The sequence below is a fragment of the Varroa destructor genome, unplaced genomic scaffold (assembly GCF_002443255.2).
Source record: "Varroa destructor unplaced genomic scaffold, Vdes_3.0 BEIS01000002.1, whole genome shotgun sequence".
Lineage (NCBI taxonomy): Eukaryota > Metazoa > Arthropoda > Arachnida > Mesostigmata > Varroidae > Varroa > Varroa destructor.
In genome coordinates, this window is record NW_019211455.1 from 11,647,054 (window position 1) to 11,661,060 (window position 14,007).

The 14,007-nt window shown below is 40.5% G+C and overlaps 2 protein-coding genes across 7 annotated transcripts; one reads left to right on the forward strand and one right to left on the reverse strand.

Moving 5' to 3' along the window:
* Window positions 1–202: 202 nt before the first annotated feature.
* Window positions 203–12,447, forward strand: Vps28 (vacuolar protein sorting 28). Of its 6 annotated transcripts, none has more exons than XM_086978976.1 (6): window positions 203–356; window positions 937–997; window positions 1,147–1,236; window positions 2,095–2,302; window positions 2,474–2,619; window positions 12,204–12,447. In XM_086978976.1, the coding sequence occupies exons 1-6, from the start codon at window positions 257–259 to the stop codon at window positions 12,241–12,243; spliced, it is 645 nt and encodes a 214-aa protein (XP_086835102.1). In that variant the 5' UTR covers window positions 203–256; the 3' UTR covers window positions 12,244–12,447. The 6 variants fall into 6 exon arrangements, with proteins under 6 accessions (XP_086835102.1, XP_086835103.1, XP_022646804.1 ...); XM_022791069.2 differs by lacking the exon at window positions 12,204–12,447 and adding an exon at window positions 4,917–5,530 and having other exon boundaries at window positions 207–356; XM_022791071.2 differs by lacking the exons at window positions 203–356; window positions 12,204–12,447 and adding exons at window positions 399–485; window positions 4,917–5,530.
* LOC111244227 (ADP/ATP translocase 1-like) lies at window positions 7,569–9,992 on the reverse strand. Its single transcript, XM_022791068.2, has 2 exons — window positions 9,656–9,992; window positions 7,569–9,304 (listed from the first exon to the last, which is right to left on the reverse strand). The coding sequence occupies exons 1-2, from the start codon at window positions 9,907–9,909 to the stop codon at window positions 8,641–8,643; spliced, it is 918 nt and encodes a 305-aa protein (XP_022646803.1). The 5' UTR covers window positions 9,910–9,992; the 3' UTR covers window positions 7,569–8,640.
* Window positions 12,448–14,007: the final 1,560 nt, after the last annotated feature.

Below are 14,007 nucleotides of genomic sequence, written 5' to 3' on the forward strand. Positions count from 1 at the left end.
TATATATATACATATATATATATATATATTCATCCATAATTTCCTACGTAGCGTTTGTCCTCAGAAGGGCGAGCTAAGGAGTTCGAATTTTACCAAGAATTTTTATAAGATCCTGCTCGTTTTGCAAAAAGTTATAATTTCTAAGAACAGAAATTGATGAGAGGCTCGAAAGATGGCTTAGCATGTTGACGCAGCCCCTGGCATTCAACAGCAGCATCAGCAGCAGTAGTAGATGTAGTAACAGCAGCGGTCGTTGATGAAGATTCCGCATGCTGCGAGCTGTATTCGTCGGCCAGTTGCTGTGAACGTAAACATCGCAATGTCGTCGTTTGCAGGTCTCATCCAAACGCAAAATGGTATATTTCATAATGTGATTACTATCCTATTCGAGAACGTCAATTTGCAATCGGACATTTTGGCTAGAGCCTACGAGGCATCGAATAACAAACTGCATCATAACGAGCAGCTATTGTATGTCAAAATGAGTAGGTGGAATCAGCAGCAAGTGAACGAAGCGCCAGTCCAAGTGAAATAATTGTGTGAAATGACAGGCATAAAACCGCCGTCGCGCGTAGGGTTCCCGTGTCTGAGTGCGTCTATTAATAATGACGCATAGGCTTCAAACTATATTTGCACAGTTGCCCCACCTGTTTTCACTGAGTAATCTTTAGTTAAATATCACGGTGCAGTATTGCTTAATGAAGTTCAAGAAAAAAATTTAAATCGAAGTAAATGCAATGTATGCGGACACTATGTATTTGCCGCAACTTAGAGGCATTATTTGAGAATTGCTGTTGCTGCTGCTGCTGCTCGTGAGATCCATTACAGATGCTACAGATAGGGTAATCATTTAATCAGAAGTGATTGATACTTCATTCTTTTGATTAGTTGCCGGTTTTAACATTAATATTATTTTGTGCTGTTATCTTTATGCAGACAATCGACCGGAGCTCTACGAGGAAGTCCGGCTTTACAGAACTTCGAGGGAAAGGACCAGGTGGGCAGAAAAACCTTAGTAAATACACTCTAAGTATCTAAGATTTATTGCTGCTACTCTAAATATATGTAATGTAATTCCATAAACATATTCATAATAACATCAACGGTAACTTTATTTGATCATATCTTTGTGTGACGACTTTTTAGGTACGACAACATGGCCGATCTGTACTCTGTAATCACCACACTCCAATGCCTAGAAAAGGCTTATATCAAAGATGCCGTCACACCAAAAGAGTGCGTCATTCTATTGACAAGTGCTATATCATTATTAATTTCTTAAATTTATTAACATAGTTATTGTATTGATATAGTTAACCTTTTAGACCAAAGCAACTTCATTGGCTAGTGTATCGAAAAGGTTTTAGACGATTTATGTTAATCAAATATTTCCAGTTCATCGGCTATCGGCACACAGCTGCTTTGTATTTTTCAATTGTCGTCTTAGTAATTCATATTTAAAGCAATGAGTAAAATATTTATCGGTGGAGCGGTTTTTTTTTATTATTATCACCGCGAGGTACAAGTTGTTTTTGCTATATATGAATAACAGCAAAAAACAAAATGTCGAAATTTAGACCTCACAAAGTTAAACCAGAAACCCCAACCGGTTTTAAGGTAAAAGTTAATTTGTCGTCTCTATAGCAACAAAAAATAAAATTTAAAGAAAATGTTTTGTCCTAGTCGGATGCTATATGGAACAAAATATTTACTTTTTTTCATCTAATTAATATTTCATAGTTTAATACAGTTGTGATGAACTGGCAAAGGTTTCGTCTTGTTGAAACATCACAGTTATGAAGAGATTGTACCTCATGACCTATGAAGTCCATGAAGACTAAAATGCCCTTGGAGACAGGTTTGCTGTAAATTATTGCTTATACAGTTAGTGACAATCCGTACAACTAGCTCATAGATTGCAGAGAACTTTGCTATCCATCTTTTTAAGCAGTACGAAGCTGCTGCACGAGTACAGATATTGAGCAAGTACTGAACATGCAGAAAAAGCAAAACACTTAAATTGCTACCAATTTTGGCCGACAGTTAAAAGTACGTTTCATAATTTGTTTACACTTTTTAATATTTCAATTGTAGGTATACTGCCGCCTGCTCAAAGTTGCTTGTTCAGTATAAGGCGGCCTTCAAACAGGTCCAGGGTGAAGGATTTCCGACAGTAGAGCAATTTATCTCGGCGTTCAAGTTGGACTGCCCGGCGGCCCTCGAGAGAATCCGCGAAGATAGGCCCATTACGATCAAGGATGATCGAGGAAATACTTCGAAATGTATCGCAGACATCGTCTCAGTAAGTATTAGCCTCATGATAACTGCAGAATTCCCATCTTCGTTATGGTGTCACCCTGTACGCATATGCACTAGTCAGTTCTATCGGTGTTTAGGGAACGAATCGTAAGAATACGAGGTACCGCATCATCTAACGTTACATTGGTTGTCGTCTTTAATTGTAATCCATTAGCTTTTTATCACTACTATTGACAAGCTTCGGCTGAACATTAGCTCGATGGACGAACTACAGCCGGATCTTAAGGAGCTCCAGGAGACCATGAGTCGCCTAAGCATTCTGCCTGCAGATTTTGAAGGAAAAGCAATCGTGGCCAAGTGGTGAGTACAAATTTAACTTTGTAACAGACCTAATCTTTGTAGTTGCCTGTAATTATCCCAATCGATAAGGTAGTGGTAACGTGCTTACCTACCAAACTTAAAGATACATGGTGCCGAGATCCGAAACCCAACACATTTAAACATTTTATGCGGGAAGCTAGCCATCGGAAATGATGCCTCACGCGAGTACCGGACGTAAAGCTCAAAACATTTTAGTAGTTTTGTAGTTATTAAGGGCAATATAATGCGTGACCTAAATTTACTACGGATACATTAAGTTCTATTCGGTACCCCAAGTATGTGTGGATAGCAAGAAAATCTTTTTCTCAATCTTCAGTACGTGATTTTACACGCATAACCCACTTCTAATAATTTTATTTATTTTTATTTATTTATTTATTTACTTACTTATTGGCTACCTTTAGTCTAAAGTCTGGAGGTTCATTGTGATCAGTATTCAGTTCAGTACGTTTTTCTTAGGTTCCTACTAGAGAGAAATAAATGCAGTTTATTATTGATTATTAAGTTATTATTAAGTTATTGATTTGCTTAGTGCGAGCGACCCTTTCCGAACGAATCCAACTGTCTGTACGCTTCTTTAATCATTTCCTCTAAAGCCAGGTATCTCTGTAGTCAAATTATGGCTAATTACCTTTAATATAGGGAATGATCTGCTGTATGATGTAGGCTTAACATTTCTGTGAATATCTACTGAATATAGGTACATTTCAACAAAGAAATTCTGCTGTTTATAAAAACGTAGTCTGTACATTTGATAATGTGAATTGCTTTTCTAATATGGAGAATAAGTTTCGGGTAATACAACAATTCAAATGCCACCGTTTGAGACAAGATCTTAAAAATCAAACTACTATAAGGCCTCAATTTCTCACCGTCGAAGATGGCCAAACACAAGAAACGGTAGACCGTATATGGTGTAGATTGAGCATGGGGTACTTTGAATTAAATATGGGATAATTTGATGGTCGCTAGACGAAGATAATTTATTTACAACTGTTCGGATTTTTGTGGCATTGCTTATCTGCGGTTTAACCGATGCGACTAAACAGTAATTACTTCACTTCCAATTTATTCTAAATTGATTAGGTCGCAAAACCAACCGTGAGCCTTTTGTCAAGTTATTATTGCAAGTAATAAAGGCGGACGATACAATCAAGTGAGGTTGACTTATCGTTTATTGGTCCTTTGGCATTTGCCGTTATATGGTCCTAGAAGTTCCTAGCAGTTTTTCCAGCAATATTAACATTTAGGTGTAAGGCGCTTCGAGGGGCACTTCGTATATTCTTGTGCAACCATATATTGTTGATAAAAAAAGATTTTTGAACCGATGACAGGTAGCTAATCGGTTGCTTCCCAATTGTTATTGTTGACAGCAATATCAACGGCGACATGATGATATCATCTTAATAGCTATAGCTTGTGGCCTTATTTGTTTAAGGATGGGGTAGATTCATTCGCTAAACGTCTTCGTCGCGATTCGTTGGCTAGATAAGAGAAGATTGGCTAAAATAGAAAAGTTTCGATTTGGCAATATAACTAAATAATCAATCTTTTAAAAAACATGTGACTCAAGAAGATGTTGGGGACGAAAAAATCAAAAAGGAGCATTTTTTTTCGATCTTGTCATTAGACTTGTCACGATACTTGCATAGCTGAAGAGTAATCTACACGAGGAACGTAAGTCGCACCGGAAGCGAAGCACTGCAACAAGCTCGTACTTATAGCATATAATACCACATGAGTTTACTACGTGCTGTTTTTTGCAATTTTGTAGCTCGAATAGTTTAAACAGGTGCTTTTTTGTGTTCTGCTGGTGTCACGATCTGTTAAGGTAGACCGTTCTTACGTGTACTTAAGCGTGGTAGGCAAGGTCCTTGAATTTGAGCGTGACAATAATGTAAAATGTACGTTGTAGCAGAGCCTGCGGCAGTGTGATGGTAACTGATGACTTAATGGTGATCAGAAGCAAATATGGACTTACTTCGAACGTTTGCTAAGTTATAAAGACTAAAGTAACGCAAGTCGTTTCTACACAGTGATAAATAGTTTTAAATGCTTTGAAAATAGTAGAAATCAGTTGTTTGATTATGGAAAACCGTTCTACCTTCTTTTACCTAAAGACTTATCTCCAATCTTCGCACGTTATAATTTAGAATAATGCAAAATAACAAAAATAAAAAGTCAGTTCTAGCTTTTAAGCCACAAAATGAAACCGTTTCAGCTGTCTCAGCGGAATCTTCTGAGATGTGTGTGTTATAGAAGTTTCTTACTTGCAGGTTAGAAACTATGGCAACGATGGCGGCGTCGGACGAACTGAGCGAACAACAGGTTCGTCAAATGGTCTTCGATCTGGAAACTGCACACAACGCGTTCTCCAGGGTATTACACGATTCTCAATGAGCAGAAAGGTTTTGGCATTAATTGTGATGCGTATTATGATGTCAAGACTATCATTAATAAATGGAATTGTGCGAAACTCAACCAGCCATTTATGGATATAGTCTAGTTGAGTAAGAGAAGGAAACGCTATTCCAAGTCCCACAAAGAATAGTATTACATCGAAGTAAATATTTGCTAAGGTATACGTCGAATCGGGCTAGCTGAGAACTAATTATGCTATTTCTAATGTTTATGAGGTGGCAATGGGTCTTCAACCTTCACTGGTAGACCTGCCCAGGCAAGATGGGAGATCGTCTTAATGCAATCAAATGCTGTATATATATATGCTCTAAGAGAAAGAAATGGTTAATCATAAACGTCCGTCAGGAAGTGACACTATGTATGCTAATGACGGGATCGCTATCTCAGAAAATGGCCAATCTATTTATATGCGAAATACAGAATGAAATAAAGTCAAAAAAAGCTTAAGGGATGCTTTAGAAATAAATAATGGTGGATCTTTTCCTTCGTCCGATTCTATTTCTTCTAATCAAATGCGCCATATCAATGACGAATGCTCTATAGATGGTTAAGAGCTAAAATGGTCATAATATTGAGAAGGCTCCACTTCTATGCGAAATATTATAAAATTTTTGTTCACTTTAGCAAGCATAACAACTTTTGTTAGAAATTAATTGGCTTATCAGCGTTTGTTAAAGAGAGACTGCGCTATTACCTGGACACTATCTTGCCTCATATTGGCAGCTTCTTGTAGTCATCTTTCAGTACCTATCACACAATCCGCTCACAATGTCGAGCCAAGTACAACGCAAAACGGTAAATCGCGGCATGTATCATTTTAATTTGTCAGACTTTCTTAGCAGGACTTGTATCTTTACAGAGTGAGAAGTTTTCACAGAGGTGACTTCTCTTAACATATATTAAATTTTTTATAGCTTACGGATATTATTGCTCCTCGATATTTCTCTTAAGAAAAGGTTTGTTACTCGGGACAACGTGGTCAACACCGCTAGAATCCTAATTAAATTGCATGTGTTCATCCGCATTCATGGACCCCGGGAAGTTGTCGGCAGGCGGACTGATTCCGAGTGGCTTAATGCCACTCGTTATATTCGTTTCCTGCTGTTTTTATTCTAGCACGTGGGCAGATGCAGCTACCGCTATAATCGAATCCAAAATCACCTGTCGGTGTCTTTATCAGTCCATTGATTTATCTTGCTTCAGCGTTTGCTGGGCTGGGTCTAGCCGAGCTGAGCTGAGCCATTTCGTGACATCACGTTACTAGCGCTTGTGGCTTATTTGGTGTAGCGCTCTTTGTGTGAAACCATGCCAGAGATAACGCGACTTCCGGCTAGAGGAAATGCAAAAACACTAAATAAGAAACAAAGACTAGATTGACTCCCAGCTGACCTTGATGGCCTTCACGCATCGTTTCGAGGAGAGGTCAGGACAAACGAGGTTGCGTTGCCCGAACTGGTCACTCGCGGTTAGCTGCTGAATTAGCCCCTATACAACAGGACGCTCAGAACAACCAGCGACAAGCGGGCTACAAGCAGTAACTAATAGCCAGTGTCAAAGTCACCGAGGTTTGTCTGAGTATACCACACGCCGTAGCTACTGCCATTACCAGAGTACTCTTTTACTACTGCGTGTACCGGACTTGGCAGGAGGCAGATGAAAATCGCTTTGCTCTTCAAACAAGCTAGCATAGGCCATTTCGATTCAGTAAGAGGGTCTTCCGAAGGCGGTGAGCAGCTTAGACCGGCCAGCGTGGTCTAATTCTACAAGGCCATGCGCTGCCATCCACGCACACAAAAACACCCATAAAGAAATTTCATAAAGTGATCGCGCGTATTACCTGCTCTGTATGTGTCTGTCTGCGCGTATGTATATTCCTGTGTTATATTTAGATGAGGGTATGACATTGTACAACAAAGGCGCTTTGCCTCGCACAGTCCGTAGTCACTCTAAGAACTGTTAGGTAACGATTCCGAAGTGGACCCCTGGAGAGATTCCGGTCAAAACCTTGGTAGTTGTTCTGGACTTCTGTGGAAGGCGAGCGAAGACCTTATATTATGATTAATTACGAACGGCAGCTAACTTCTACAATTAATTTGATGCTGACAAATAATTGGTATAATTATATTTGTCTAAGTGTCGCCATGCCCATGTGACTGTCCATTTACTCCATAAGTAAGCGTATTTGCTATTCCCTTTCGCTCTCTCTTTCTCTCTCTCTCTCTCTCTATATATATATATATATATCCTAGTGCAAAAGGATATCTAGTGCTAGTTAACCTATAGGATGGCATTTATCTCCCACCCACTTTCTAATCTGAGTTGTTATAGAGTTCTTGTTGTAGGAAAAATCAGGTGGCCTGTTCTATTTTCTGCAATTAGAACTGCGAACACATCTGTCCCTCTATTATATACTGGACCGGTGTGATCTACAAAAGAGGGAACCTGTCACGAAGCGATGCCTTCCCATCAGATTAATAAGGGTAGACACTAAGCGAGAAAAGAGCACGTTTGCTGTGAATTTACCCTCACCATCCATTTATTTTGCTGGCCTTAATGTTTATACATTTCGTCATCTCTCTTTGTATATATTGCGTCTTTTTTTCATCGTTGCTACGAATTAACTTTAGTACTGTTGTTGTCGGTGGTGGTAGCTTATTGTTATCGGTGTCATGTCTTTACTTCTTCATATGTTTTCCTTGGTCAGATAGTTTCCCGTTGTTTTTTTAGTTTTCGGTATTTCAATAAGTTGAGATTAAAATTGAAGTTCCATTCTAACTTGCGTAAGTCATGTTGTTTGGTGTCGTTCTTTCACTCGTATTCCTTTCTCACTAGTAACATTCCTAAATAGTTTGCTTGCACTTTGGGTTGGATCCGCCAAACGATAATAGCAGACTCTGCCGCAGACAACTCAGGACACTGTCTGCTTTACCACTCGACGTATCCAAAGCAGCCACCATGGACACGCATGGGCCACAATTGCAACAACACACTATAGCAATAATAGAGTAGATATCTCGCACATTGTGATGGTGCTATACGACTCTTTGACCATTGCACTCATCGTAACATCATCATTTTATGTCAGCATTTTGCTCATACGACGCTTTGCGTGTTCCATTCTCGCTTTCGTCTCTGTCCGTCGGAATGGCGTATTTGCGCGCGAAAGAGCCTACATAAAAACGCTGGTTTCTGATAGTTGTGGACGCGAATCACGCAGCATCCACCATCTTCGGCCTTGTCAGTTGGTCTCGTTCTCGTCTCTCGTTTCCAAGATGCGTACTTCTTCTGCTAATTAAATTGTAACATATTGGTGAACTATAAGTTTTGCCTCGTGAACTAATTCCGATTACACTGGAGCTTGCTTTGCTTCTCTACGTTGCTGTGTTTTATTTTTTCCTTTTTTGTATCCCTTTTTCTCATTCATTTTGATTCTTCCTCTACCTTTAGCTCGCACGTATATGAAAAATCAATGGCAGATTAGGGACGTCACGGAGGCGACTAATTTCGCCTACATGGCGCCAATATACTGTTGCTGCAAACACAGCTGCCTGTTTTTTTATTATGAATTGTTTAATTTTTCTAAGCGAAAAGGATAGCCTTAATCTCGTCATAAAGGACAAGCACGAAAGCACCGCCGGTACCGCGAAGAACGTTGGAGAAAGCACCTTTGAAGAATGCACCTGGGCCTTCCTGCTTGGCGATCTTGGCCCAGCAGTCGAGGGTACCCTTGTACATGATGTCGCCTCCCTTGCGGCCGGACTGCATCATCATACGACGACGGACAGTGTCGAACGGATATGAAATGACACCTGAGATAGTCGTGACAACCTGTGCGATAGCCCAGGAAACGACAATATGTGTTTTCTTGGGGTCAGGCAGCATGCCCTTGGCGGTATCGAAGAAGCCGAAGTAAGCGGCTCGGTAGATGATGATGCCCTGGACAGATACACCGAAACCACGGTAGAGACCGATAATACCATCGGACTTGGTCACCTTTTTGAGACAGTCGAGAAGGCCGGTGAATTCTCGCTGGCCAGCGCCTTTGCCCACATCGGCACCCAAACGGGTACGAGCAAAATCAAGGGGGTACACGAAGCAGAGCGAGGTGGCTCCGGCGGCACCGCCTGAGGCCAGGTTACCGGCGAAGTAACGCCAGAATTGAGTCTTCTTGTCCACTCCACCAAGGAATATCTGCTTGTATTTGTCCTTGAAGGCGAAGTTCAGCGCCTGAGTAGGAAAGTACCTGCAAATCGAATGCACATAATCATGTTCGGGTTAATACCATTCACGCAGAGCGTTTCCACGCATGGACATCACATAAATTTAGACGCATTCATGGCACGCGTACACGGGTGCACACAAGAACAAATTGCATCGCGCGGAAATATCGGCCGCGTGAAAGGCCAAAGTAGGCCCAAACCGCCCTACTGGGCATGGTTCGGAGCCGACCCGAGTCAAGATGGCGGAGGTGGCTCAATGTCACCCGGGTGGCCCATGGCGCGATTTGGGTTGCAGTAAATAACATGTACACGGTAGAACTTCACTGAAAGTCAGCGTGTCCAAAATGACACTTCACGTGATGGAACAAACGTACCTGATGACATTGGCAAGATTACCACGCCAGAAAGCTGTAAAGCCCTGCTCCTTAGGGATGCGAACGAAGACATCGATAATGCCCTTGTACTGCTGGTCCTTGGCAATCTGCTTCGAGGCGTGCTGGACCTGGAGCAGGAGCTTGACGCGCTCAATTGGGGCTACAGCGGTCTTCGATACGGCGGCAGCGATACCACCAGCCACGAAATCTTGCGCAAAGGACATGGGATCGAATCCCTTCTTCTTCTCAGCCATTGTTCACGAGATGTTTCTAGCCCCTGTCCGGTCACAAACAGACACCAATGGACCAGCAGTCGACTGTACCGCCACCGCTCAACGCTCAGGTGCTTAAAAGGAGCTCACCCTCTCTAAGACGGAGGGGGAGAGCAGACGGCGGGTTAGTCGGCTCGAGTTGTAGAGGCGGGAAGATCTCGAATATCCAGATCGATCTTGAAGGAAATCTTTTGCGTTAACCAATTTTTCACCAGGTGTCTAACAGGAAAAAATCCACAGCTTAAATGATGCTTAAGGGCGTATTTGCATGTAAAATTTTGAAATCTAACTAACTTTTCCGTGCCGTTTCACTCAATATGGTATCAATGCAGTTTGGAAGAAACTTTATCTACCCACCTGACCGCCCGCCCGTCCGCTGAATCGGAGAGTGAGCCAGCGAAAGGCCTGCCCTCGCGCTCCGACCAACGACGTCCACCGACTGGAAAGGGGACCGCCGCTATTGTGGCTGCATGAGAGGGCCAAAGGTGTCTGTTCGTTGGTTCCGTTAGTCCACTAGCTAACCGCGGCGCTGGCAGAACCGCTAGTGGCGGCAGCCACTGCAGTAGTAGCAGCAGGTATCATGTAGAAATTATGTTTCAAAAAATGATCGGCTAGCGAGTGCCAGCTGTGACTCAAATGAACGAGGGCTTCGCTGCAAGCGCGTGATGTGCGAACGTCGCCATTCAGCTGGCGTAACCGGTTTCTTCTTCGGACAGCGAGTACTCCGAGCAGTATTATGCTGAAGCACGTGGAGCTGTCATCACCGTCAGCACTGTATCATAGGCACGGAAAAATTCATTTAGACTAGGATAGGATGTAAAATGATCGAATATCGAAAAATATATCGATATGTGCGCATTTTAGTGTTGTTGTTATTGATAACATTTTGTTTCAGGCTCCTGATTTAGATTTATTTAATGAAGTAGCAAAACCGCGGTTGGCCTTCGCTTAGTGAAGGGCGCATGGTCATACTCGCTGGCGCTCATCACTTCACGGGAATATGTATGCGCGAAGGGCATGCATGATCACATAAAGCGGTAGCAGCATGGCACAGATTGTTGCACACATTCACATACACATATGTATAGTCAAGATTCAGGCAGAACAGTCGATATAGTAGATATACTGTAGTAAATCAAAACATGCATATATTTTGAATGAATAGCTGATTCAGTTATATGAAGTAGCCATGAAATACGATGGAAAAAATTATATGGCACGTTATTCCCTGTTGTAATACCTCACTGCTTAGGTCGTCATATCAGAATTGTAATATCAAAGTCAGCCACCGATTAAAAACAATTGTAAATGAGGAAGCTGGCAAGACAGCGAACTTTGTTGCATAAAGGTAAATATATATTTAGCATAGTTCGGGTAAATCAGAAACTTCAATCTTGACATGGTGAAACGTGGGATTCTTATTGACCAATGGTGAATTGCTACGCGGGAAGATCGTATACGAGTCTAGCTGCCATAAACCAGCACTTCGTATCTCAGACAGTTGTAACAGCCGACTTATTTTCTCTGTGTTAAACTTTTCTTTGGTCTTCAATTATTTGTTGTATTAGTTTGACTTCCACAAGGGGGTGACTATAAACTGTTGCCTATGTTTCTCCATATGGCATATAGATATGAAAATTATATTATTATTTTAAAATATACTAATAATAATACGCCAACGCATGCCTGTTCGACTCTATTCATAATTTTTCAAAATTTAAATTTGAAAAAAAAAATAAAATGAACGCTTACAACGAGATAGTGTATAGATTTTGACCTGACGTCAGGTTTCAACCCTGCGCTACTAAACATGAACGGGCGACCAGTAACGATGGAATCGTCATCATCAGCTAAACTTGTGTCTAAATTTGTCATCTTATGCTGTCACGCAGTCCCATCTAGTAGGACGTTGACCGTCACACATGTTTGTCGACTGCCGGTAGCTTTTGTATCTAACACTCTTAAAAACGTTTCTACCAGTTCTCCCAGTTCTCGCCAAAGGAAAAAGGCTTGTTACGTTCTGTTAGGTTATAGCTTACCAAGTTGATTAGGCTACGGGACGTGTCGAATAGCAAAACAACGAAAATAAAGTCCAAAAAAATAAAATTTGTTAGTTTCTCTATGTATTAAAGAGCTTTCACTAGCGTAACTAGGGGCTGCTGTAAATACGGTTCGTATAAATGCAACACGGCATTCTCGACCTTTCCGCTTCATGGCGTCCACCTGGTAGCAATCTGACTACGAGATAAGTTGACTTGTATTTTCTGTTATTATAGGCACATCATGGCTTCGGCAAGCGATGGCTCTGAAGGATAACAAGCGAACCGAGTGGGTTATAATGAGGCGCACTAGTACAACCTTTGTAAGAAGTAACTGCTGTGACGTGACATAATCAGCAGTACCCTAAAACAACTACATAGGAAACAAAATAATAACAATAAGAACAATCGTTTAACGAAAATACGGTTATTTTAAGTGCATGAATAAAATGTTTCAATTGGATTGAGTGGACATGAAGAAGGAGTGTTTCGTAATAGTCTATTTTGTCTATCTATCCTAATCAAATTGGCTCAGGTACCGAATGTAGCAATTACAGTTTCTCTTTCTGAAGAAAATTTACTGAAAGGTATTTTTACAGAAGCGTTTTTGCAAATTTGCCCCTGTGGGACGGTTTCAGCAGCAAATTTAATCTCTTCCTGAACATTAAAAGAAAGTAAATATTGAAAAAGATTGATTTCTCTGACTGTCTTCAAGCTTCCCTCAATAGGTTGATTCTGAAAGCGCCAGAGGTTTCGACTATCTTAAACGCAAGAGATGAGCCAGCAACATGGATTAGCTATTGTCGTAGTCGCATATTGCAGCTTCGTTAAAAAGTGGACAATCAAATGCCTGGCCAACTTATGTATGAGGTTCGATCAAATGCGTTTTTGTGGCATCAGCCAGACACAATTTTACCAAATTTATGTGTAAAAGATGTAATCGTTAAAGCTCATCTCAAATACCCACAAGCTTTATGTAATGTATCAACCTGCAGATAGGGGTACACTTGCATGTCAAATACAAATACTTGCACAAGTACGAGAAAAATAGCCAGCTAAACGACTGCATTGATTGGATAATTTCTTTGTCAAAATCAGGACATTCCGCCTGCTACTGGTATGGTCATATGACCTTAGGGTAAACTGAACTTATTTTTTCAGCGATAACGCAGAAAGTAACGTGTTCTTCTATTGAAGTTACTAACAACTGGTGATCTAAACTCAGGAACGTTTCATTTCGTGCTGAGAATCGGCTGCCTGAATTAACGGTTAACTGCTTAAGTAAACAGAATAACTTAAATGCTGCAACCGATTTTATTTTTAGTATTCAATTAGGTCTATCATATTTTACAAGATTTTTTTTATTTCAATCTTTTACATAACAAGTATCAAATATAATTGGGCAGTGTAGTTCTAGGCCTACAGTAGCTTTCAGTTACATCTTTTGACTGTAGAAGACTCTACAAGGTGTTTGAAAAGTTAAATTGCTTTATAGGAAACAAATTTAACAAACTATTAAAACGTTATATATAAATATATATATATATATATATATATATATATATATATATATATATATATATATATATAACATTATAAAAAAATGAACAAACATATACTTTTTTGGTTCTAAATTTTGTGCACTACCAAATAGGTATCTATCACGAAAGAAATGAAAACATATGGTATAAATAGTTTCTTCTAGAGGCGTGAAACTATTGCCCTATAAGATTGCTCAACTTTTCGCGTACACCGTGTCCTAAATATCCAGAAATCCACATATTCCCCTACAACGATTAGTTAAGGCGAATCGATGCAGCGCAAGCCGCATGATCTAATATATCGGAAACAGCAGTGGCATTCAAGAACATTTCATTTGGTAAGGGATCTTAAACGTCTTTATTTTTCCGCATGAGTGATAGTTTTGTCAAGTGTTTTTCCAAGGTAATTCTTCCCCCGAAAACTGCTCAATCGGTTATGACCTTACTAGATTTAAGTCTATTTAGGTCCATGCTTTGCTGTTTATCGCGTTAGCTTTTAC